This window comes from Diaphorina citri, unplaced genomic scaffold, assembly GCF_000475195.1.
Source record: "Diaphorina citri unplaced genomic scaffold, Diaci psyllid genome assembly version 1.1 scaffold109, whole genome shotgun sequence".
Classification (NCBI taxonomy): Eukaryota; Metazoa; Arthropoda; class Insecta; order Hemiptera; family Psyllidae; genus Diaphorina; species Diaphorina citri.
Window position 1 is genome coordinate 333883 of NW_007377546.1, and position 13584 is coordinate 347466.

The window sequence follows — 13584 nt, forward strand, 5'->3', positions numbered from 1 at the left end:
CTCTTGCAATAATAAAATAAATAAAGAATAAATGAAGAAAGAATAAATAAAGTGATAAAAATGAATAAAATAAATGAAAGAGAGAAAACAAATTTGGAATAAGAAATTAAATAATTTATTATGAGTTTTAGGTTTAGGTACCTATTAAAAAACACAATCGCGAAATAACATGGTACTTTTAAAATTGAACGAAGGAATGTTGATCGTTGCTTGATTGCTGCCTATTCACACTACAGTGCCAGTGCCAGTCTCGCTCCGGCTCCGGTCACGGTCCAGTTTCGGTCCGATCAAAAAGATTCCGTACTTTGAAAATTGAACGAAGGAATGTTGATCGTTGCTTGATTGCTGATTGCTGCCTATTCACACTACAGTGCCAGTGCCAGTCTCGCTCCGGCTCCGGTCACGGTCCAGTTTCGGTCCGATCAAAAAGATTCGTCGCGAGAACAGTGCCAGTGCCAGTCTCGCTCCGGCTCCGGTCACGGTCCAGTTTCGGTCCGATCAAAAAGATTCGTCGCGAGAATGTTCCAAATTTTGACTGTGAGCTGACCGTTACCGTACCTTGACTAGAACGTCTAGTGTGTACACTCGCATTTACTTGCCTTCAACAATCATTTGATCGGACCGATACCGGACCGTGACTGGACCTTGACTGGCACTATAGTGTGAATCAGGCTTTAGGGTTAGGGGCTCAAATAAATCGAATAGGTACCTACCTATCTACGCATTTTGTTATCTTATCACTATTTTTCAATATCAGCATAGGTACCTATACCTATTTTCAAATTTAAATATTTTCATTCCATTTTTTATCATGCACTTATTCAAGTAGTTACTTCTTTGTACATTGTACATTTATTTGTACATTTTACATTTGTTACTTCTTGGGGGCACGGTTGGTCCAGTGGTAACGCGCTTGCTTGCCATGCAGAAGGTCCCGGGTTCGAATCCCACCATGCAAAGAAAGGTAGGTACTATGTGAAGGAGGAGCACACAAATTATGAAGTGAATAAAAGGCGGGGTACAAAATTGATTTCCAATCTTTTTTGGGGTGGGATGGAGTTCTGTTTATTTTTTGTGGTCACTTGATTTATTTTGGGAGGAACGACTTGGCGGGGTCTTTTTTTATGCCACGAAGTGTTATTTTTTGGGGGATCTCATAACTTTTTGCAGGAACTTAGCATAATATGACTTATGAGCGTAGCGCAACAAAGTACAAAGGCAATAGGCATAGTAACATCATTTGGTAAGGTTTGGTGAGATTGGCTTATTTCTGAGTGAAAACACACCATAGTAATATCTTTGGGTAAGTTTTAGTAAGTTCGGGTCGTTTCCGAGTGAAAAAATACCATAATAACATTAGTATGTAAGTTTTACTAAGTTCGGGTCATTCCCGAGTTAAAAATACCATAGTAACATTATTGAGTAAGATTTGGTAGTTTAAATTTTTTTCATGGTTGGTTACGTCCCACGCAATGTTGCCAAGCGTAGGGCGCATTTCTAAATTTGAATCTCATTATTTTTCCCGCACATACTTTGGGTACGAATTTCTTAGAGAAGAAATACTTTTTAAAAAAAAAAATCTTTTTGAATTATTTATTATTTTTGACGATCTTTACGAAAAAAATACATTTGGACAGTTATATTTTTCATGAGAATTGAATTATTCATTATTTTTGACGATCTTTACGAAAACAATACATTTGGACAGTTATATTTTTCATGAGAATCACCAATTGCAAAGAAAGCTTATAGATCTTTGGGACTGGTGGTCAGACACAGCTACTTCTTTTCCAGCATTGACACAGTAAGACTTTTGTACACTTCACTGGTGCGGAGCAATCTAGAATATGCCTCTGTTATCGGGCACCACAAGCTCACAAAAAGAAAGTAAAAAGGCATTTATTTATATTAAGTAATTACCAATATAATTATGTACCTACCTATGAAATATTCTGAATCATAAAACAAAAACAGTTCTGATTTGAATTACTCTTCTCTGTTCACAGATCTCTGCCATTGTTATGATTTTTGTGTCCTTTTAGTCAAAAAGGTAAGTTGAATTTATTTATACAATAAACGGGATTTACCCTGTACTAGGTAATACTAATTAATGTTGTATTTTATTTAACCTTTAACCGTAAACCGCTAACCTCAGCCCGGTTTATTCAAGGTCACTACCTCCCCTCACATGGAAGTGTGTTTATGACGTGAGGGGCGTTAACCAATTTTTAGGTTTACGTTTCCCCTCTTGCCATACTAAACCAAGCTCAAGACTGCGGTTAACGATAGAGTCGCCATTTTTTTCCTCGGTTTGGAGACGCCATTTTTCTGGTTAGCTCAAATCTTTTGTTTGTTTTTTGATTTGATATCAGCTGATTATCCCCACTCCGAGATTTTTACCCCCACTGTTCCCCTCTTGCCATACTAAACCAAGCTCAAGACTGCGGTTAACGATAGAGTCGCCATTTTTTTCCTCGGTTTGGAGATGCCATTTTTCTGGTTAGCTCAAATCTTTTGTTTGTTTTTTGATTTGATATCAGCTGATTATCCCCACTCCGAGATTTTTACCCCCACTATCTAATTTTTCGTTTCCCGGTTTACTGTTAAATAAAATACAACAAATTACTATGTTATATTCCTAACTATAACCTAAATACCTTATAAAAACAAAGCAAACAAACAATCAAACAAACAGATGATAAAGAAGAGGAAGAGGATGAGGAGTGAAGAAAGAGGGAGAAGTGCTAATCAGTCTCCTCAGAAGTGCTAATCAGTCTCCTGTTGATTGGAGTGTTGTGTTAAAATTTCCATTAAAATAGTAAGATTTAATATAGTAATTTTTTTTGGGTTGATTGGAGTGTTGTGTTAAAATTTCCATTAAAATAGTAAGATTTAATATAGTAATTTTTTTTGGTTTCATATTGCTTTTATGAATGTAAGTAAGTAGCTGAATTCCGTCGCTTCGCTCCGGAATCCCGCTAGTTCATCCCGAGGCATGGCCAAACTTGTAGATTCATCCAGAGGCATGGCCAAACTTGTAGAAAATAATAATAAAAAAAAAATACGGTCGCGCTGCGTGCTCCCTATTAGCTGCATAGTTATCAAACTAAAAACATAAACGAAACTCAAAATGTTTGTCGAGTAATAATAAAAAAAATACGGTCGCGCTGCGTGCTCCCTATTAGCTGCATAGTTATCAAACTAAAAACATAAACGAAACTCAAAATGTTTGTCGAGAGCGGAACATTTCTCTCCCGCAGTCTCTGCACTCTGTGTAACAGGTAATAATAATAATTCAGTTTTTATTGTACATAAAATTCAAACATGAATTATACAACGTCGGTATGTTACAGTGTTACACTAATAGGTACTAATAATAAAACTTACGCTAAAAACATGATACGCTAAAAAAAGAAAATATGTGAAAATGCAGAGCATACAACATAATATGGACATAAAAGAGAGAGAGAGAGAGAGAGAGAGAGAGAGAGAGAGAGAGAGATTTGATTGATTGATTGATTTGATTGAAAATAACATGTTTATTTATTTTAAGATAATATACAATAATGCACGACCTCCTAAGCTAATATTTAACTTATAGAGAGATCGCTCTCACCTCATTAACCTATTTACATAAAATAATAATATTGTAGGTAACTGATAATATATTAATATTACGAACTTGATGACTTATTAAGTTTTCCCTAAGTATACTTACATTCGAAAGTAGGTAAGTATGTAGTTTTACAATATTCAGGTACAACTTCAATATAGCTATCCCCTTTTAGTCGTATCAATCTATCAATACTAACTATTATACATATTTTATTATTAATTTCCCATAATCTGAATGTGGATTCTATCATTCTATTCATATGTACAAGTGATAATAGATATTTATAAAAGTAGGTTTACATAGGTACTGATTTTCTCTAATCACTACGGGCTGAAAAATCCTGGAGGGATGGACCCTGCTTGTTATTACTATTGTAATAATAAAGGAAGGACGGACTAAAAAACTACTAAAAATCGACCAATGGCCAAAACGGTGGGTCAATTTACATGAAGTTTGTAAGTAAGAAGTTTGTAAGTCTTGCCTTTTAGTAAGTAAAGGTATCCTAAGAACGGATTTTTCAAAACTCGCAGTGGTGCCCAAAATAGGGACGAAAACGAATAAAAGTATAATATGGTGCCAAAACAGTATGGTCAGGTAAAACGGTACAGTACCGTACGTTACGGTAGGTAAGGTATGGTACGATACTGCATGAAACGGTTAGGGTCAGTCAAGTACGGTACTATATGGTACGATACGACATAGTCAGGTACGGTTAAGTATAGTCAGGTGCGGTACGATACGGTAAGTTACGCTACGGTCACCTACGGCAATGCCTCCGATACGACATAGTCAGGTACGGTTAAGTATAGTCAGGTGCGGTACGATACGGTAAGTTACGCTACGGTCACCTACGGCAATGCCTCTATGCATACAGCCATGCCTCAGCCACGCGAAAGCGGGCGGAGCCTGCTTGTACTTTATATGATTCCTTATCACACGGGCAGTATTTCAAGATAGAAAATTTTTGGTCGAAAATTGGCCGCCATAGGCGGTTGATTTTAAACTTGGAAAAATGTTAAAAAAAAGTTCAACTTTTGGACACTTTTTAATGATCCCTCATTACATGGGGAGTATTTTAAGATAGGAAATTTTCGACCAAAAATCGTCCGCCGTAGGCGGCTCAGGCTTTTCATTTTTTTTTTTTTTTCAAATACGTATTCCGCAAATGTAATAGAAAGTCGTGTGATGTTCACACCAGATTTTTTTCTACCCTTTACCTACCAAAGAAGGAGGAACATAATTATTATGATTAATGTGAGGCTTATAACTTGGATTTATTTATTGCTTTTCTTATAAAGGGTAGGATTTAATGTTAGACTTGGTTGAACTTTTTTCTTGACACCGTGCTCCTATGTTATTGAATTATGGGAGCATAGCATATTAGAACATACTCGTACCTACTCAGCAAGAAAATTCTTTTAAAAACAACATTGTTGTTTAATCCCTTTTGTCGTTTAGATATTGAGAAAGCAACGTAAAAGGGAACGACTTTTTTCTTCTTCTCCTTCTTAATAATTTTACAGTTGAGAGAAAAAAAATTAGATATTTTTTTCTCCTAAAACTCCGAACTTAATTATTTTTTAAAATACATTTCATGAATATTCATTAATTAATTTGCTTAATCATTGATATTTAATGCCAATAGCTTCAGTTTTTTTATGTTTTTAAAAGAGAGCAAATAATAGTTTGTGCTCAAATAGAAAAGTAAACCGTATAGCTGAAAATTGAAAAATCAATATGCGTACAGTCGAGGTAATCGACGGATTTTGGTTGAAATCGGTTGAATTAGTTAATAAATAAAAAAAACTTTTTAGTGTGGACCTTCACAAAGATTCCAATTCTAATTAAATTTCTGCTTTTGATTGTTTACAGGTAAACCAAGTTCCTATGTGGTGCTTCGTTATTTCTAATCACCCTGCTAGATTGGTAAGTTTGCTGGTATTATGTATGGTGGAGTGGTTTTATTACAATATTTTGAACAGGGGATTGAAAAAGGTACAGAAAGTTCTCTGTGTGGGTGTCCAAGTAGCCAAGTACATGTGCAATTCTGTTCTGTCAGAATCATGTTTGTCATGATTCACAAATATAGGATAAAGTTAGATCTTGATATTAACAGATTTTCACTGCCGATATTATGAGATTCACTTGATTCCAAAACAAGCTGTGATCTGTTGATGAATGTCGTCTTAAGCATCAACAGCCAAAGTGATGGGAGCATCTTCTCGCAGTGTTTACGTTTTTTGACACGAGACCAAAATTTGATGAATATAAAACGTTTATTACTCATCTGCTTATCTAGTTGAAATATTTGGTGATGAGAGTTTCTACCGCCCGTGTGTGACCTCCCCAATCAGCACACCTCATGTCCCCTGGTCTATTCACAGCACAGTGGTGTAATTGTCAAGCATGTTGAACCTGAGAAATTTATTACACCGAGGATTGTAGAAAGTATACCCTTCCAAGACAGTTCCGAGCTGTCCCATATCATTGGTTAATTAATTATTCCCCTATTCCAGGGGTTTGTATTTGTTTGGACAGGTTAACTCGAGTTCCAGTTGAATGAGGGTAGAAAGATGACCCGAACATTCCCCATTCTCATTCCGATTGTTATTCACTACAAGGGGTTCATTCAAGTCTCTGCTTTTGTTAAAAAACTGATGCATTCCTAACAATCGAATTCATTAGGTACCTGTAATCGTCATTTAGGATAATTATTGTACTTTTATTTTATTGTTTTAAGTTTATTTTTTAAATCTATTTATTTTTTACCCACTTTTTCTCTCCTTTTCATCTGTCACACCCATTTCCAATCAAAGCTGTTCTAATCTAAATAATCTGAACATTGTGAAATGGCTGACAATCCTACCAGCACCTTTACTGTTCTGAACTTGTCACTGTCTTTTGTCCAGACAACAGATTCGCAATTTCGCAGTTGTGCACAGACATTCTGCGATGAGGTGATGTGGCTTATTCTGAACGCTCGTAGGGCTTCACCATTGGAAAACAACAGTGCAGAGAAAGCTTGAAAGTTAGACGTTTCTTTCCCGAATAACATCAGACTGTTTCTAATGAGATTACGCGGCATGGGTCGAGCGGGAGGCCTGTCTGAGATTGAAATGTAAACAATCTGATGTCACAATTTTTTCACGTAAGCACGTAATAGACTCTTTGTTCTAGAAAAACAAACAACGTAATAGACTTCTGAACTTGTGACTAGAATTGAAGATAGGCGAAACTTGGGCCCTCAACTACGGACTTTTTCTATTTGACAGAACAACTTTGGGTGGTTAATGTGTGTAAAATTTTCTGCCACACTTACTGTTCACCATATTTACGTAAAAGGCACTGGCGAAAACAACAAACACTTGAGTGATCTAACTTCTTGCATCTACACTACACCCACGTCTCACGTGTGTAGGGGGTTTCTGCTCTACAAGATTCCCCGGCCTGTAGTTTCTAGTTCGGACTGAAGAGATGTAGTGGATATTAGGCGGAGTAAATTCCTTTGTATATTTAATCTATTTGGAATCCGTCCGGAATGACTGCCCTGACCAACACCAGAAGTCACGCTGATCGATGAAGAGATGAAGTCACCAATCTTTACACGTTGTGTGCGACCATCGAGAGCATTATCCAACCAACGAAGAAAGCAATCACCTAAGCCATAAGATCTGAGTTTGGCTATCAGGAACTTAGTGTTAACCCTGTCGAAAGCTTTCGCCACGTCAGTGTAGATTGAATGGACGTCCATACCATTTTGAAAAGAAGTCAAAATGTCATGTTGATAACACAAGAGATTAGTGACAGTGGATCTCTTTGCAGTAAACCCATGCTGCCGGTCAGAAATGAAGTGTTTCGAAGCATAAGAAAGTTTGGTGGAGATCAGTTTGTCTAAAACTTTAGGAATCGCGGATTGAATACAGACTCCCCGATAATTCGAAATGTTGGATCTATCTCCAGACTTGTGAATAGGAAAAACAAAACTAGATTTCCATGAAGACGGATATTTTCCTGACAAAAGGGATTTGTTATACAGATTAGACAACGGAGAGGCTAAACAAGACGCACACTTCTTCAAGATAAACGATGGAACCTTGTCTGGACCCGAAGAAAACTTTGGTGGCAAACATGACAGAGCTTTGAACACTTCAGTCGAAGAAAAAGAACACCCATTGAAATCAACACAGTTCAGCTTTGGATAGTCAGGGGCCTCAACACTAGAGGATTCATAGGCAGTAGAAAAAGATTTGGCAAATAAGTTTACAGTCTCATGTCCACTGCTGCTAGTCTCATTGTTCAAATACATAAACTGAGGAAAACCATCAGTTTTACGGGTAACATTTGCAAACTTCCAGAAGTATCGGGGGTTAGATTTAAGACTGTTATCAGCTCTTCTTAAGTACTCCTGATAACATTTGTTATTGAGATAGCTACATTGAGAACGTAGAGAGGAAAAACGAATATAATCCGACTCCAATTTCGACCTTTTGTAAACACGATGAGCCTGCTTCTTCTTCAGTACAAGAGTTCTGAGGTCCTTGGAAAACCAGGCAGGAAAAGAAGAGCGAAAGATTCGTTTAGATGGGGTCGAAATCTCAATGCCTACCAACAGAAACTCATAAAAACGATCTGTGATGATTTCAATGTCACTTAAAGAAGAAATGAACGACCAATCAACAGAGTTCAAATATTTTCTCAGTTCAGATAGGTTACATTTGGCAAAGTCATAGATTATCATCTGTGGAGACAATTGCTCAACACTCCCAGGAATCGAGATGTCAAAAGAAAAGGCATTATGATGAAAACTATTGGAAAGAATCGGATCTGAGCAAGGAACAGTATTGATGGATTCACTTGTAAACAAGAGATCAAGAAAAACCCCATGATCATTAGGCAAAGAATTGGCCTGAGAAAGAGAAATACTATTAAAAGATTCACAAACTTGTACAGCAGGCGAAAGGTCGTGACAGTTAACAATCATAGTGGAATCCTCCTCATCAATGCTCCAGACCGCATCACTCAAGTTATAATCACCAGCAATGAAGATTTTGGAATCAGGGAAACGACACACCAGACCCTCAACAACCGAACAATGCTCCACATAAGTATCAAGACTAGAGCTGGGTGGAATGTATACGCAACCAAGTAGCAAGCTACTATTGCCAACCTGTAAATGAACAAAAACATGATCAAAAGAGGACAAAGGTGAAGCAACAGGTATTCCACGAGATGTCAGCCTACTGTTGACAGCTATTAACACTCCCCCACCCCTAGACCTACCCGATACAACTGGGTCTCTATCACATCGGTAAATTTCATAGTTGTTAAATTTAACCTCAGAATGTGAAAAATGGTCATTTAGCCAGGTTTCGGATAAAAAGATAACATCAAAAACAGAGATTTCAACAGCTCTTTTCAAGTCAGAAAGTTTGGTCCGAAGACCACTGGCGTTATGATAATAACAGTTTATGTGGTTTTGGTTGTTTTTGGAGCACGCAAGTTTTTTGGAGATGCCTGGTTCGAAGATTCAGCCACTGCACGCCTTGTAGCTGGTTTGCCTCCAACCTCAGCCGACGAAGATCCAGCCGCGCATTGACTCGAAGCTTTCGAATTCCTGGGTCTACCACCAGAGGAATTGTTCAATGGAGAAGACACATTACTCCCAGACTGCTGCAACTCCTTTGCTGCCCCAACTGATGCATTGGATTGCTTTGCCGCCGCTTGTTTCTTTGGAACAACCTTGACCTTTGCTTTCCCACTACCACTCGGTGCATTCAAAGGTTTATCGGAATCGAAGGACTCCAAGACATAGTTCTTCAACAACCGACCACCAAAGATCTTGACAAGCGATCCCTCTGGCCAGGCACTGTCCGACTCAACCAGATGACTAAACTCTGACGGGACCACAACATGGAACGATGAATAGGAAGAGTGTTTGGTCTTCATCTTACTGCATTTTACGGAAGCCAATCCATCAGTACTGGACAGGAGATCCTGAGCAAGAACCATGGCAGACACATCAGGATCAACTCGGCTTACAAAATACTGTGTGTATTTTGTAGTGACTACAGATTGGACAGCATCACTCTTCCTAGATCCCACGAAAGAAATGGAGCTTCTGTCATCACGCTTCTGACGAACATGTATCTCCCTCCCCGCAGTAGAAGGACCTGGACGGGCGTCAGTTGTCGGTGAGAGAGCAGCAAGTTTCTCATTAAGGAGACTGATCAATTGTTCCTGCTCAACAACACGTTTCTCCAATTGACTCACGTAGCTCTGGTACGCATCACTGTGCTCCGACTGACTGGCCATGTTAAACAAGTCAACAACGACAACTAATGTTCAGCGTACAAAGCGAGTCAATAAATCCGAACAATGTTCACCAGGTGAATCAATGAATGATTATTACAGGTAACACAGGGACCCAGCGTCACACAGCTACTAAGTATTTCAAGGTCAAACTTTGAAATAAACTGATAGGGGGACTGGGTAGATAAAGACGTATACATAAATACACACAAAGTACGAGAACGATTTAAACAAAGAAAAAAAATATATCCAGTGTAACTTTTTTGTTACTTGTCCGATTAAAAAAGTAATGACGTTTTTCAGAATCAGCGAAAAAAATTAACGAAGAACGATACTACGATTTTATAATTTTCACGGATTATTTACATTAAAAACATCAATAGAACACAGAGAAACAGAGAACGATGTGATACGTTTGATAAAACCTAATTTTATGTTTGTAATATTGTTTTCTTTTAGGTGGTAGAAATGATTGAAGTTTGACACCTGAACATGTTCACTGAATATAACAAGTGCCTAGAATCAGAAAGTCACGCTAATAATGAGTCTTCTAACATAATCACACACATGATAACGATAATAAATATTGAGTTCGGCGACTGTTTAGCTTTAGGCGTTGTCTTATTGACTGTTTAGTACACGGAAATTAAACCATAAATGCAATTCACATCAATTAAATGATAGAGTCACATAAAAATCGATCAAACCAGTCGTGACTTTGGTATCTTATCTATTATTTCTGTCTGACCACACACCTAAGTTGGGGAAAATGTCTACAGGACCTTATTGGAAATCGATGAGATCTACCTACTACTGAACTGAGTCTCATCACTTAAAATCATTTGTATCTGTATTACTAGAGCGTCCGGAGATTTTCATTACAGCATGATTCTGCATATACAATTGAATATTTTTGACAATTTTTAGGGATTTTGCATATTTGGGGCATTTTCCTGCATATTTGGAGCAAAATCGGCTAAATTTTGCAATATTTTCGAGGGTTTTGAGGAAAAAGTAAAATTACTGAGATACTGAACACTTTGAGAGTGCTCAACTGCTCAATGCGTCCCTTCCTCAGAACCCTACCGAGAGCCTCAGGAACAAGTTGAAACAAGTAACAGCAGAAAAAGCCTGTGACTCAGAATTGCCTGAAGCAAAGTTAATATCAGCTGGATGACAAAATTAGCCGAACAGCTCGTATTTTTTTGGTTTTTCTCAAACTGCTGTTCAGTGGTTCAATTTTTTTCCTAAAAGTTCATTATTAATGTTATTTGCTGTTAAAGTTTAAAATTTTCCACAAGACCACATACCTACATAATCTTTCTCTTCTTCTTCTTCTTCTTCTTATTATTATTATATATATTATGCATTAGTCGAGTCTTTATTAAGATAGTGGGCCAACATTGTATGTATATACACCACAATATAATGATGACACCTCTCATATCAATACAAAATCACATCAAGAAATTCTGTTTAAATGTGAAGAGAAAAGAAATAGATTGTTATCACCTATACAACTATCAACATTAATGTAAATAACAAAATACTCTCTACTTTGAAGATATATATGTTACGGTAAATGTAGAAAAATGCTGTCATTGTGAAAAATTAGCCCGGTTATTTTTCACAAATTACCACTGTCATTGGTAAATGTAAGCAAATAATTCTATAAAACATCATTATTTCTCACATTTAACCGGTTATTTTTCACAATTAACACAGAGGCCTTGGTTAATGTAGGAAATTCCAATCAGGAACGATGATACGCATGCGCAGTATCTTTGTTTTTATCTCGCGCGGTACTAGTTTCAAACCAATCATTCAGGTGGTTTTGAATCTTCAGGTTTAATGAAAGTGTTTTTTTTTTTTTTTTTTTTTTTACTTTAGGTACTGAAGTGAATACAAATTTATTTCTTGATTTTTTTTCGTTGATTTCGAATACCTTAGTAGAACTCTTCAGTGGGCCATCTCAATGGAGGAGGCGTTAATTCAAAAAGTGCTTGAAGTGATGGGAAGAAAACAAAACGCAGTTTTTTCTTACCTAAAGATAAGTAGTCAAAAGTTTGATACAGAAAGTGAGATGAAAGGCAAGTCTAAAATAGTTGGTAAAAACACCTCTAGAACACAATCTATTGAAAAAGTTTGATGTCCATAGAAAGTTGAAATTAGTAATTAGACAAGAGCGGCATTTATAAGGTAACATTGGCCATAGTAATTATTTTGCCATTTAAAAGAGGGTTTGGCTATGGTAAATATTAACTTCAAAAGAGAATTAGAAAATCTTAATTTTCTACATTTTACCACTGAGCATTGGTGATTTTAAAGAATAACCGGTAAAAGTAAGAAAATTTAGAAAAATTTCTTACATTTACCAGCAAGTTGGGGATTGTGAAGAATCACCGGTATTTTTCAAAATTACCCCAATTTTCTACATTTACCGTAACATATACAAGAAGAGATCTACAAATATTTAGTAACACAAGAAACCACGGACTAAGAAATAGAACGAGCGAAACAAGTTATATGGAGAAAGAAATGTTATCTCACATTATTTCCCAAAACTGCTAAATACAATATTGTAAAGAATATGATGAGAAAATATGAAGATAAAAACTCTATTAAATTACAAAATCAAAGACAGCATGATAGAAGAAAATAAAGAATAAAAGAGAAATAACGAAGAAAATACAATAAAGAAGAGAGAAGAATCATCCCGAAGAAAGTTTGTTATTAGCTTTAAGGGATTATCTTACATTTTTTCTATTGTTAAAAATATATTGATTTGTTCAGTTTTCAGTTCAGTTCTTCTTCTTCTTCTTCTTCTTCTTCTTCTTCTTTTTCTTCTTCTTCTTCTTTTCTTCTTCTTTTCTTCTTCTTCCTTCTTCTTTTCTTCTTCTTCTTTATCTTCTTCTTCTTATTCTTCTTCTTTTCTCTTCTTCTTTTTTTCTTCTTCTTTTCTTAAAATTAAAGATTAAGAGAAAAGAATAAGGGGTAGCTCTCTTTAAATGCTGCCGTGAAATTGAATATACAGTAAACATGGCGAGCATCATCTATGTTTCATAAGAAAGGGGCCTAAGGAGAGAGGACATTGATACAGATCATTCGAATTTAAACAAAAGCGGCCCCTGGTATGGATGGTATTTAGATTACAAGATCTAAGCTCAAAATCGTGATGATACTGTTAGCCCAATACTTACCAACTAAAATTAATCTAATGTTCAAAATAGGCACCATACCCTGATAAATTGAAATCCTTGCGTGTCTCCCTCTCTATAAAAAAAGGAGAAAAAAATAGTTTATCCAATCTATTATGTATAGAACCTATTGGATCGATGGCCAGTAGTGGAAAAAATATTGAGAAAATACAGTCAAGCACAAAGACCAAACTCAATACGCTAGTGCCTTTTGATTTAACCTTTTGATCAGCCTACTAAATAAGCGCTATGAGAAGTCAAAAGAGTTCATCCTAAAGCACCAGATAGCGCGGTCTTTCGACTCGATATTTAGGTGTATTTTAAAATGGTGTATTAAAAACTACTAGGTTACGTAACAACTACTAAAAGTTCTTCAGGGCCTATTCCAGAATCCATGAGAAGAAAAGGAACTTTTTGGGTACAACTTAAGGACGTTTTACGACAAAAAGACTATCCATAACT

The 13584-nt window shown here is 36.5% G+C and overlaps 1 protein-coding gene across 1 annotated transcript in view; it reads right to left on the bottom strand.

Annotated features, from left to right (window-relative positions):
* Positions 1–7046: 7046 nt before the first annotated feature.
* The window catches only part of LOC108254580, a 10794-nt gene continuing 4256 nt past the window's right edge, over positions 7047–13584 (bottom strand). The window contains exon 2 of the mRNA XM_017449690.2: positions 7047–7559. Within this exon, the coding sequence (XP_017305179.2) occupies positions 7047–7559 (513 nt within the window). The remainder of the gene's footprint in view (positions 7560–13584) is intronic.